The 13,204-nt window shown below is 34.9% G+C and overlaps 1 protein-coding gene and 1 pseudogene across 2 annotated transcripts in view; both read right to left on the bottom strand.

Moving 5' to 3' along the window:
• Positions 1-1,455: 1,455 nt before the first annotated feature.
• Positions 1,456-13,204, bottom strand: part of ITCH (itchy E3 ubiquitin protein ligase) — a 145,485-nt gene continuing 133,736 nt past the window's right edge. For both annotated transcript variants that reach the window (XM_039864107.1, XM_039864106.1), the window contains exons 22-25: positions 13,018-13,122; positions 11,054-11,150; positions 6,873-6,945; positions 1,456-4,891 (exon numbers count right to left, since the gene is read on the bottom strand). In XM_039864107.1, the coding sequence (XP_039720041.1) occupies positions 4,792-4,891; positions 6,873-6,945; positions 11,054-11,150; positions 13,018-13,122 (375 nt within the window). In that variant the 3' untranslated portion in view covers positions 1,456-4,791. The remainder of the gene's footprint in view (positions 4,892-6,872; positions 6,946-11,053; positions 11,151-13,017; positions 13,123-13,204) is intronic.
• Positions 6,678-6,795, bottom strand: LOC120604188 (uncharacterized; annotated as a pseudogene).

Here is a 13,204-nt window from a genome sequence, read left to right as displayed (position 1 = left end):
AAGTGATTCAAAAAAGTTTTGGAGCTGGATTTAACAGGATTTGTAAACCAATTAGATGAAGAGCTGAATTGGTTATGGAAGACTCGGTTAAGGTTGTGATTTGTGAGTAGCAGTACAGTAAAACATGGTCAAGTCTTGGATCCCAATGTGCACTCCCGCCACTGAATAGCTGTGGAAACTTCAAGTTACTCAATCACTTTGACCCTCTGGTTTTCTTATCTGTAAAACAGATAATTACTCCTGAGAGTGGCCAGGATAATGACTATATGTAGCATATCTAATGACTATATGTAGCATATCTAATAGTGTTTGGGATATAGTAATAAATGCTGACAGTCCTGGGACTAAGTGAATACAAGTGTGGTATTTGGTTGCTAGGATAGGGAAGACAAATAAAAGAGCAGGTCTGAATCAGAAATCAGGAAAAATAACAGTATAGATGTTTTCAGTGATATGTAGGTTATGACTGCAAATTCTCAAGGTCCTTCCCTATGAGATGCTTTGAAGAAACCCTCTTATCCACAGCATTTTTGCTTAATGGGAACCTGTTCTGAGACCAACACTGTCCTTCTGAGGTCTCCACTAAAGACCCTACTCTTCTTGCCAACCAGGAAGATTCTCCTGGTTCCTTCCCTCCAAATGTCCTGACCACAGAGGAGCCCGATAGACATAAAAATTGACAACTGAAATGGGTTAGGAGAGCAGTTTCTGTTCTGGAGTTACATAATGTGAGACATTCTTCTTAAAAGTTCAGAGAACAGCAGCCAGCCAGCCACAGCTGAGTCCCAGTTTGATTCTTTGTAGAGTTTGGGGCTGGAGAGCCAAATCACTACATATTTTCCCATGGAAGGTTTCCTCATGCTGAGGGGAGCACATCTTCCCCTTTTCTCAGCCACACTGAAGTTAGAGCTTTCTAAGATGCTAATATGGGACAGATTAGTTTCTACTAATAGAAACTAATAGTTTCTACTTCTCAATACCTGGGAGGGACCTGCAGTTTCTGTCCTCTAGTTACTGTTAGACCAGCATATTAAGAAATCTCACTTCCCTTAGCCACTCTCCACTGGTTCTATTTTAAACGAGAACATGATCACCTGTTTTCCTAATAAGAAAAAGGTCTACTGAAGCAAGTGAGGACAGCTTATTGAGGTCAGTCTTGAAAGGTAGCTGGTGGTTCTCAGCACCCACGGCTGGGGTCCAATCGTAAGAGGACCTACAGTTGCGTCAGAACAGCAGATGTTTTCATCTTAGTTTTCTTCTAACATAAGTGACAAATCCAATCTCACCTTGGTGGGTCTATCTAGGTTTTTTCCTACCCACTCCACAGTACAGACAGGCTGTAACCTGGTCATTTACATATGCAGAGAGGCAAAAATCTACACGATCTGGTCATACAGAACGTTTCTCTACTGGTGGAGAAAAGCTTCTTACTCAAGACTAACAGAAGTGTGCAAATGAAGGAGCAAAAAAGTTTAATTATAAACAGTCTTACATTTTAAGGAAATGCAAGTGAGGCAGCCCCCCTGAAGGACCTTTATAAGAGCACTTGACTCCCTGTGATACTTGTAGAGTTACCTGAGTATTTGAAATTACAGTTTAAGAAAAAAAAGGAATGCCAATACAGTAATATACAATCCAGTGCTGCTATTCCATTTTTAGTTACTAAAAGCATAGCACATATACAAATAATTTTATAAATAACTCAAAAACAAACAAACAAAAAAAAATGAAGGGGGCTGGAGATACCAACAGTATTAAATAGAAGTAGGTAACCTAAAGGATTTGAGAAGAATGGAGTTACATCCAAAACAAGGAGGAATATAAATATAGAGAAGTCTAATACTCCATGAGTCCTTTCTGATAACATTTTAGATTATTAACCAGATAAATAAAAAGTGGCAAAGTGGGCTTGATTGAAATAGCTCATTTAGGTTGAGACTTTTGTGGGCAAGTAAGTCATGTTTCTCTTAAATTTCTGAATTGACACTGGTATGTCAATCTCTTGGTGAAAAATTAGTACCCGAATCTTAAATAGAGTTATTGTAAGTCTTACGAAATCAGATTCTTCTGCACAATATAAGATCATAAAAGACAGAGCAGAAATTCATTATTATAAGCGCTGGATCAGTTTTAAACCACTCTATTGAATAAAACAAGTGAGGTTCTTCCCTCCTGACCCAGGCTGTGAAATGCTGCTTTCCCCAACCTCCCCAAAGAGCAGAAGAATAGGGCATTTGCTCATTTTACTTTGTTTTTATTTCAGTATAACATGCAGTAAAAAAATTTTAACAGAATTTATTAGCATTTACAATGCTTACAGAGAAAAAGGACTCTAAAAGCAATTTAGTTCAGATTTAAGAAATCGCTCTAATTAAACACTTACAATAAATCTATTTCCAAATGTTCAGTTTGGACTAGAATTTAAGATAGCATTTGGTAGATATTTATGTCTACTGTCTATTTGCGGTATTTTTATAAAACCTCTGATTCTTGGGATATCCAGCCCCCATTTTCCTAACACAGCAGGGAAGACATATACATGTGGCCACTTAAATAAAGGAAGAAATGGGATAAGGGAGATCCCAGGCTGCAAAAATATATACAAGCATTTTACCTTTTCCAGAACTAAACATTTCTTTCATAAAAATATTAAATAGCCAAGCCCTATAGAACTAGGGCTGGGACTACTTAAAATATAACTATTCTGTATTTTAAAAATATAGGGCAGAAAGCCTTTGGGTGATATTTATACATTTTCACACAATATTTCTAGGTCCCTAAATGAATCATCAAGCATTATATAGAACTAAAAAGTCTACTTTCTTACATTATCTCATAATTTAATCTCATAAATCTCTAGTAAATATTGCAGATAACTACATTTCAATATGAGAATTCACCTCTATAGGAAGTTTTTATAGAAGGCTTTATTTCCACATAGCCATATATTACCAAAGGTCAGACTTATATAATGAATGGGTAGTTGGCAGACATTCGCTTTGTAAGACAAAGCAATTGTGTTTTTTTCCCCCTACCAACAAAAAGGCAGAGTGTCTCTACTTTGGAAAAAACTAGGGCTTTTAGAAACCATATTATGTATATTTCCCGGAGTATGTAGAATAAAAAACAAAATAAATATAGGGTTAGAGAGAGCCTACTCTCTCCTTTTACATTGACAATTTCTGGATAAGGCAATCCTTTCACACATATAAGTCTATTTTATGATGGCAGTGTTTTAGATACATGAGTTTAAAAATGCTTGTGTTGTTGTTACAGGATGTAAATGAAGAGTAGTAAGGGATTAAAAAATTTCTTTCCATATGGAATAACGGTTTGCTACTCTCTGCTTATTTTTGGCTTATTGCTACTTGTTCATGCTCTGCTATTGAAACTGTCAAAGTCCCTGTTTCATGAGTTATGAGGCTATCCTCAGGGTGCAGCTACGATAGGTACTTAGCTGGCTTAGGCTTCACCCCGCCGTCCATTAAAGTCAAACCTCTGACAGGAGCCATCTTGACAAAGTCTAAGCTAGACCAAGTTAACTACAGAAAAGTTCAAAGTGCATTAACTAGTTACTGACGGAGCAGTCTAAAATTAAATAGTAATGAGAAGAACCTTTAAAAAATTTTAAAGGTGAAGAGAATATCCAATTCTGGACAATGTTAAGAATGGAAATGATTACTCCAACATGTGTCAGAGAAGTGATAAATCTGAAGACTTTTAATTCACATAGAGAATACATTTCTGTGTTTACTAGAATTGTATTGTGAGTAAATGTATTGCTTCTTTCTTTTGTCAATACCACAGCTCTCTCTCTCTAATAAAAATATAATTTTAGAGGATGTTTCATTGACCTCTATTTGGGCTAGAAAGTACTCTAGTTACACCTTGATCTCCTTAGCAATAATTAAATATAACTGAAGTTGCTGGATTATGACAAAATTATAAAGATGCAATTTATATAGAGAACATACAAAAATTATCAATGATAGCCTTCAATGAATTCAGCTAAATTAATTCCAATTCTAGGTTAACTTTTATAAACAAGAGTGAAGGAAGCACAGTGTTAATATTGTTTGTAAAGTTTAGTATTTGCAAGCCAATTAAAACAATCAAACTTCCAAATGGAGAGTGTTAATGGAGTCATTTGCAGGCTGGGACCAACTTATCCCTGAAGTTAAATTAATTTAACAAAACCATTTTCTAGAGAGATGCAAGAGTCTTGCATCACTTTCCAGGGATAACATCAAAATGATGCATAGATTCATGCTCCGGAAAAAAAACAACAGTCAGGCCAGGCTGAAATGAGGGAGAGCACAAGCCAGTTAACGTGCATCCCCAGAAGCTTGCATTTTTAACAAACACCTCTTACCAAGAGGCTTAATATTAAGATCTTAGATATTTCAGTTACCAAGGGACTTCCCTGAATATCTGCAGAATCTCTAAAAAGAAAAAAACCTATTCCCAAGTGAGACTTGACACACATATAATAACTGTTGTTAAGAAAACAACCTAGTGGAATAAGACAAGGCAGAGTTCATTGCTGTGTTAAATCTCATGTTACGTAAGGTTTTGACTAGACATGTGCAGATCTGATTTCTGGAAATGTTGACTAGAAATCCAGAATCACTGGGAGATAAATCTCACTGATAACATTAATTTACTTACACTCAGGTAACTCTCTAAACAGTCACATTCCAATTTTACCACAAGATGTGCAACAGACAGAAAAGGAAAAGGACAAACACTGCAAGTGAGTTCTTGTCCTTTGGGGGTACAAGTTCTCATAAGTCACTCTTGTCCAAATCCTTCTGTTTCTTCAATGGCAAATAACAGTTTTTCCTTCAGTTGCTCATAGCTCTTGTAGGGTGGCAGGTCCAGGCGGTTAAAACTGAAAGTAACAATTGTTAGCTTCAGAAAAGGAAATGTACAAAGAATCATATATGAGCAGTATAGTATAACAACAATGCTGGTTTTTAAATCAGGCAAAATTGGGTTCAAATCTCAGCTCTGTCACTGGACCTTTGAACAAGTCCTTTTAACTTTCCAAGTCCTTTTACCTTGGTTTCCTCTTTAATAAAATGAGAATAACAATATTTACCTCAGGTACAGAAAAAACAAGCATATATATATGCACAGTGCCTGATGTTCAATAGGTACTCAGTAAAATGTTAGTCCCCTCTGTCATATTTTTAGAATATGACCTAGGCAAATGTTTGGCAACAGAATAAACAATATTATCTGCAAAGGAAAAATAAATTTACAGTTATGACTTCTGTTAGTTCTTACAAATGGAAACATGGAACTTGAAAAAGTAATAAAGACAGTTCTAATGTGTGACTGAGATAAGCTGTTCACAACAGTGTAATGGCACAGTCTGTTCTAAGTTTGAAGAAAAGTAAGGGACAAGAGGTCAAATCAAAACACATGTGTACAAGATAAATGTACAAAAATCAACTGTGTTTCTATAGAACAGCAATAAACAATCCGAAATGAAATTAAGAAAACAATTCCATTTTTACTAGCTTCAAAAAGAATAACTTAAAAAATTTAAAAGAAGAAATGCAAGGTTGTATAATGAAAACTATAAAACACTGCTGAAATAAAGAAGACCTAAATAAATGGAAAGACATCCCATCTGCATAGATCAGAAAACTTAATACTGTTAAGATGGCAATGCTCCTCCAAACTAATCTACAAATTTGAAGCAATTCATACCAAAATCTCATCTGATCTCTTTGCAAAAATGGACAAATCAATCCTAAATTTCATATGGAAATAGCCAAAACAATCTTGAAAAAGTCGAAAAATGCCTACCTCCTAAGTTCAAAATTTACTTCAAAGCTATAGTCATCAAGACAATGTGGTACTGCCATTAAGGATAAACATATATATACATCAATGGAATAGAACTGAGAACCCAGAAATAAACCTGTGTATTTATGGTCAGTTGATTTTCAAGAAAGGTGCCAAGTTTTTCTTTAAAAACACATGTGTATGTATGAAAATATAAAGGAACAGACAATAAAACCAATAAAAAGGGCAGATGGGGAAAATAAAGGAATATCCAGCAAAGTCCATAGATGACCATAGAAATGTCTTACAAAATAAAGTTTAAATATTGCTGATGTTAGGTTAAATTCCAATACACTGTATTTAAGATTATAGTTGATTTTTTAGTTTTGTACACTTTTGGAAATGTACAAATAAATGTACATTTATTATGAGAAAATAATATTTCTGTCCACCATGTTAGAAAATAGCTCTCACAATAGCTATCTAGACTTGATTTATTCTTGTACCTTCAAAGTTAAGTTTTCTAAATTTCACATTTAAAAAAAAATTCAAGGATGGGAAAAGGGATTGACTGCAAATAGGCAAATTGTTTTGGGGTAATGAAAATACATTAAAACTGGATTGTAGTGATGGTTACTACTCTGTAAATCTACTTAATATCACTGAATTAAAATAGGTAAGTTTTATAGTATATAAATTATGCCTCAATAGAGCTATTAAAAATAATTCAATACAATGGGGAAAACATTTTATTTTTATTTTATTTATATTTTAAATTTTTAAAATATATTTTTTTATTTTTTAGGTGAGGCAACCCTTGGTTGACCTCACAGATTGCAAGAACCTTGTGAGCTTACAATCCCATATTTTTAAATTTTTTACGCCTACAGCACCTGGTCTTCCTAGGTGGTCTCCCATCCAAGTATTAACCAGGCCTGATCCTGCTTAGCTTCCAAGATCAGACGGGATCGGGCTTGTTCAGGGTAGCGTGGCCAAGACTCAATTTTTAATATGCTTTAATATCTAAAGGATTATTAGAAAAAGGCTATTTTCTCTCTATTTCTCCTTTTACTTACCAGGTATGACTTCTGGGTAACCAATTTTCTTTCCCAACTTTTTCAATACAGAATTTCTGTGGTCCATTGCTCCCTAAAACATAGTGAAACCATCAACAGTTTGATAATGTAACGGTTCTCAAATTGTGATCTCCAATCTTGTAGTATCACCATCACTAGAGAATTTGTTAAATCACAAACCCACAGGCCCTATCCCAAGCCCACTGAACTGAATCAGAAACTCTGGGAGTGAGGCTCGGCAATATGTTTTTAATAAGCTTCCAGGTGATTCTGATAAGTGCTAAAGTTCAAAAATCATTTTGTTAATATATGCCCAAGAAAAAGCAGTTTTATCTAGCATTCCTTAGCCAGAATAACAGAATGTTATGATTAATAACTCACATAACAGAACACTTGAAAAGCTTAAATTTTAGTTTTAAACACAATAGGGAAACTTCAATCCACAATTTTACACAATAAAATGATTTAAATATAAAATTAAAACTTTCTAAAATGTAAACAACCTAGTGAATATTAATAATGCTTGTGCATATAAGTCTTGCAGAGCATACCCTGGCACACTTACACCCAATTCTTGCCTCTCATTTATCTTCTGTTGGAGACAGCTGTGAATGGTGATCTAAGGCACTGGTTTTCTAAAAGGCCACTACTGCTCCCTAGGAAGCATTTATTGGTGGTCAGTGATTGGTAGTGCTGCTGGACTTTTTAATTAGAAGGGCTAGGCATACTAAGTGTTCTGCAATGGGTCAGGATAGTCATACTCAAAGAATATTTTTATGTCCCATCTTATTAACCATAGTACAAATATATAAATTGGTAATAACTTTGTATCTAATAACATCAAAGTGTTTTCACAAATAGCTATGTGATAAGTCCAGTAATACAGGAAATGGTCATTTTTAAAAAGGACAAGTTAAAATAATTAAATAATTAAGCCTGAAATTACTAAATAGTTTATTCAATCTGCACGTTTCACTACTCAATGTATCATAGCATTTCTAACCACGTACATGGAAAGTTTCATTTAATAGTGCTAATTAATATTTAACAGAAGATTCAAGATTGCTTTTAATTCTAGGCTTAGAATCAAATATTAAAATAGCAGAGAAAAATAAAATGAAAGGATCTTAATGAATTTCATTAATAAGGTGATCTTACAAATATGTTCTATTATTAGCAATCATCCTGAATGCTTTCTAAAATTTAATGGAATGGTAAGGCATTAAGTTGTAAACACACACTGAAATGTTTAGGTTGCCTGTTGTTTTCAATCTTACTCTGACACTGTGCCTAAACCACTTATCTTCTATATAGACTCTTGCACTTATGTTCCTATTTTCAGCCTATTTCAACTTTCAAATGATATAGTCTCTGAGGCCTTTTTACATATCAGTGTAGTGTAATTTCTTGATAGACACTACACTTTAAAATAAGATCTACCTAATTTTTCTCCACTTTGATCATCTATATTTTATTTTGGCAGGTATACTGTCCCTACTGCATTTGGGTTATTTCCCTGTTTTTCTTATATTTATTTGTCTATTATTGCTTACCTTTTCTATCTGTTCTTCCATATTACAGTGCTTCTTATACAGAAGGGCTTCTGATCCTCTCTTAAACCTTTTCTTTTAAGTAGGAACAAATATCTGACTACTTACTTGTGTCTTCTAACATAGCTGTTCCCAATATATATGCATTGAAATATTATTTCATTATAAATTACTTTTTAATAATTTCTAGCTTATATTACAGTTAGTACTATGTATATGTATTTTTTTTTTGTAGACTGTAGATGTTATTTCACATTTAGCAATTTCATTCCAGAATATTAAAGAGGACATCATAAATACGTTATAAAAATGGGATGTTAGATCTGGTAAGGTCGAGAACCACCATATTAAATTATTATATACATTAATCATACAACTTTCTACTCCTACACTGGGTGGAAGGTTAAACCACCAGATGGCCTCTAAAATTCTATGAACCACAATCTCACCGTCTCTGCCTTCCATGGGTATTCTTCTGTGTTGTTTTAGACAGCCCCACTCAAGCCCAAATATTACTGCCAAGAACAAACCTAGTTCTCATCTCTTCAATGATTATATTTCCAGGTTATACCAAGAAGCTAGCACCAATATTTTCTTCATTTTGGTCACTACTTCTTATCTTCCCAAATCCTAACATGGTTTCTTTTTCAAACCAGAGCACATTCTTAAAGGTGCCCCTCTACAAAGACATACTTAGAAATCATCCTCTCTGTAGCAATGGATTAACCTCCCTTCTATATTGCTGCTGAATGAGAATATTTATTTTTCTTCTTCACTCTCTGGTCTCTCCTTTATGTCTGCCTCTAGGCTATTTCTGTCTCATCCCTAAATATAGGTGTTTTAAGCACTGCCCACCCTTCACTGTATTCTATTTCTGCAAAAGCCCACACAATCTCACAGCTTCAAATGTCACTGCTCTGATAATTCTACTTTCCCTCTCTACTCTGACCTCTAAACTCATACTTTAGTAACACCTGTAAAACTACCCCCACCTCCCTGCCCTGAATAATTTCTACTTGGTTGTCTGGCAGTCACCTTAAACTCAGTAGATTTTAAGTGTCTTATTACCCTCCCCCAACTCCTCCAAACTATGTCTTTAAACTTCATAACTTCTCCATGTTTCATAACATGATGTTATCTTTGACATTCTTATTTCATTTTTTAACTATTTTTACTTTTGAAACTTCTCTAGCATTTATTTATCCCTTCTTTTTCATCTCTACTTTCATTCCCTAAAATCAGGTTCTCAACACCGCTCTAATAATTTTTTCCTATCTCAAGGCTCTCCCTATCTTTTAATGCATGCTCTGCCTTGCCATTCGATTTTCCTAAAATGCAGCTTCAGCAAGTTTTCCACTCTCCAAAAAGTGTCCATAGCTTCCAATACCCTCAATACCCTCAGAGTAATGTCCAAATTATTTTGGTCTGGCTTTTAAAGACTTAAATTGGTTCTATACTGTATCCAAAATTACCTACTTAGTTCTTTTAATTCTGACTCTCTGCTTCACCTGAAGCAGGCTTAGGGAGCACAACTTCTCTTCTATCCAACTACAGTACATGGTGTTAAAAACTTGAATTTACTTATTATTTAGTCGCAAAATAAATATTCTCATGGTCATTCAAAACAACACAAATTTTAATTAGTGACTACTATGTGACAGGCGTTGTGCTAGGCTCCAAAATAAAAAGATGAAGATATGGATCTACACCTTAAGGAGTTCTAGGTATAACAGTGAAGAGTGGTAAACACAGCATTAAAATATAAAATACAACCAATAGTGCCTGGCTCATAGGAAACACAAAAATGATTGCCAAATGACTTAATGAACAAACATGTACATACAGAAGACTGCTACCTTACTTAGTTAAAATGTGGGGTCTAGCCAAAGGGTTAAAAAATTCTAGAGGTAAGGTATACAAAAAGTTTACACAAATCCAAATGTCAGAAGCATGGTGGAGTGAGGGATCTCTCCGGATATCTCCCATTGAAATAATAAGCTGAACACTTAAAACTCAACAAATAACACCCAACCTGCACAGCATAGCTTTAAAAGGTTGGAACCATGAAGTCTGGGGGCATAGATTGGGAGGAACAAAGAAGCTCCCTGCAAAAGGAAGGGAAGGGGGGAAGTTGCAGCCTGTTTCTGGAAAAGCTCTGCCTTAGGGATCGATCAGAGTGTTCCACACAGTGGAGCCCAGGGATCAGGGTAGAAAGCAGAGTGGGAACTAAGTACAGAGGGGCAACAGCTGTGCATTAGCACCCCCAGTTGCCAAGCAGGGGGATGAGATATGGAGCAGGTAGCAACCCCCCACACCATCTACCCAGACACACAGTACACCCTCTTCCGACCCCAGATCCTCCCAGACTTAGGGGAATTTGTGCAACCAGTAATGAAACATAAACCATGGACAATACCACAGACAGGCACTGGGACAGAAGGGATCTGATCCAGGATCAAATATACAGTATATTAGACAGAATAAAAGTTTACACAAATCCAGGTCAACTGTGACTAAGAAAATGGTTACACTTACCTTTGTTATTTCTGATAAGCTGTATGTAGAGTGATGCAACACCACTGTGATAAACAATTTTCTATATAGGAAAAGTGATCTTGTTTACATACATACCCATGAGGTCAGCAAATCCTCCAACTGGCAATCGGCAGGTTCCAGTAACAAACTGTAGAAGTCTCATTCTCTTCTCATTATCAATTTCTTTAACAAACTATTAAAAGCACATTTCAAGAGATATAGGTCATATTTCATGTTTAGCATACTAAACTACAAAGAAAAACAATCCTTTCAAGTCTTAAATGAACTCCCAGTGTCAGATACACTAATGACTGTGGATGGAGGAGCTTTTCCATCTTTGTCAAAGCTCCACCAATCTTCCTCTATAGAAATCCTAGGACCACATCCTTACAGGGAGATAGAAAAAGAAGGGTGCTCTGGGTCCAAGAACAGTCTTGTTCAGTCTTAAGATCAGCTCTTCTAGGACAGCCCTTTCTTTTTCCCCCTAGATCTGCCTGCCCTATAGGATATTCATGTGGTTTCACAGGACACATTGCTTGAATAAGTATAGATTCTTTGGTTCTATTAACAAATGAAATTAAATTCACAGAATTCTGATCCAGATGTACCCTAATAACCTCCTCTCTCAATGTTCTTTAAGTACTGGTGTAGCTAAGAGTTGCTAGAATTATGTGGCCTTTGTTCTGACTCAAACATTAGGTTTCTGGAGAATGCTTTTTAGCCTGTAGCACAAGTATTTTGGCTCAGCCAAATATTTTTTGTAAAGAATCATTTTTATCTTATTGTATTACTATCAGTATTTTAAAATGCTTATCCTATTACAGAAATTCAGTTTATGAGCTTCTTATGAATTCCTTTATGTGAATAGTAGAAATTTAAATTTTAAAAAAAAAATGTGTGGTAAACTATATATAACAAATATTTACCATTTTAAGTGTATAATTCAATGACATTAAGTACATTCACTCTGTTATACAACTACCACTACTATTTCCAGAACTTTTCTTATCACCCCAAACAAAAACTCTGAATGCATTAATCTTATTTCCTCACTTCCCTCTCTCCTCAGTCCCTAGTAATCTCTATTCTACTTTGTTTCTATGAATTTGCCTATTGTAAATACCTCATATAAATAGAATCATACAGTATTTGTCTTTCTGTGACTGGCTTACTTCACTTAGCATAATATCCTCAAGGTTTATCCATGTTGTAGCATATGTCAGAATTTCTTTTCTAAGGTTGGATAATATTCCATTATATACACACACCACATTTTGTTTATCCATCTATTGATGGACACTTAGGTTGCTTTCACCTTTTGGCTATTGTGAATAGCGCGGTTAGGAACACAGGTATATAAGTATCTGCTTGCATCCCTGCTTTCAAATCTTTGGGGTATACCTAAGGAAGAGAATTGCTAGATCATACATCAATTCTAAATATTTAACTTTCTGAGGAACCACCAAACTGTTTTCTACAGTGGTGCACCATTTCACATTCCTACCAGCAATACAGGAAAATTCCAATTTCTCCACATCCTCACCAAATATAATTATTTTTCGTTTTTTTGATAATAGCCACTAATGGGTATGAAACGGTATCTCAGTGTGGTTTTGATTTGCATTTCCCTAATGATTAGTGATGTTGAAAATCTTTTCATGTGCTATAGCAGACATTTTTTGAAGAGATATCATAATGATTCCAAACCAGGTCTCTCTCCTAAGTTTGCCTTCTGAATATTATGTAATTCTTAATGAGGTATGAATGATGGAAACCATACTTTAGACAGTTTCATAAAATTCCAAAGCATTTAAATTAAATGCAGGGAAATCTTAATGTCTGGAGTTATCTTATACTCTGGGCAAAGGCACACCGTATGTGTTGCTTACTTGATAATAGTCTTAAAAGGATGCTGTTATAATCTGTATTCATTTATTGTAACGAATGATAAAATGAGGAGCCTGAACATACTGAAACATTTTGTTCATGACTCATTTATACATATGGCAAAAAATTTCTAAAAAATTATGGGATGTTTATCAATAAGAATAAACACAAACCTGCCAAAACCACATGATTTGTTTACTTGTCCTAGTGTAATGACGGTAAATGGCATGTCTTTGCCAATCATTTAGATCAATCTCTTGCATTCCACATAAAAGGACCTACAGGGATGAAAAAGACAAATGGTTTCTTCAGGTAATTGTATAATCTATATAAAAATGCTAGACATCGGTAAGAAAGCAC

Source organism: Pteropus medius, unplaced genomic scaffold (assembly GCF_902729225.1).
Source record: "Pteropus medius unplaced genomic scaffold, Ma_sr-lr_union100, whole genome shotgun sequence".
NCBI lineage: Eukaryota > Metazoa > Chordata > Mammalia > Chiroptera > Pteropodidae > Pteropus > Pteropus medius.
This window is presented reverse-complemented; position numbering and strand designations above follow the sequence as displayed.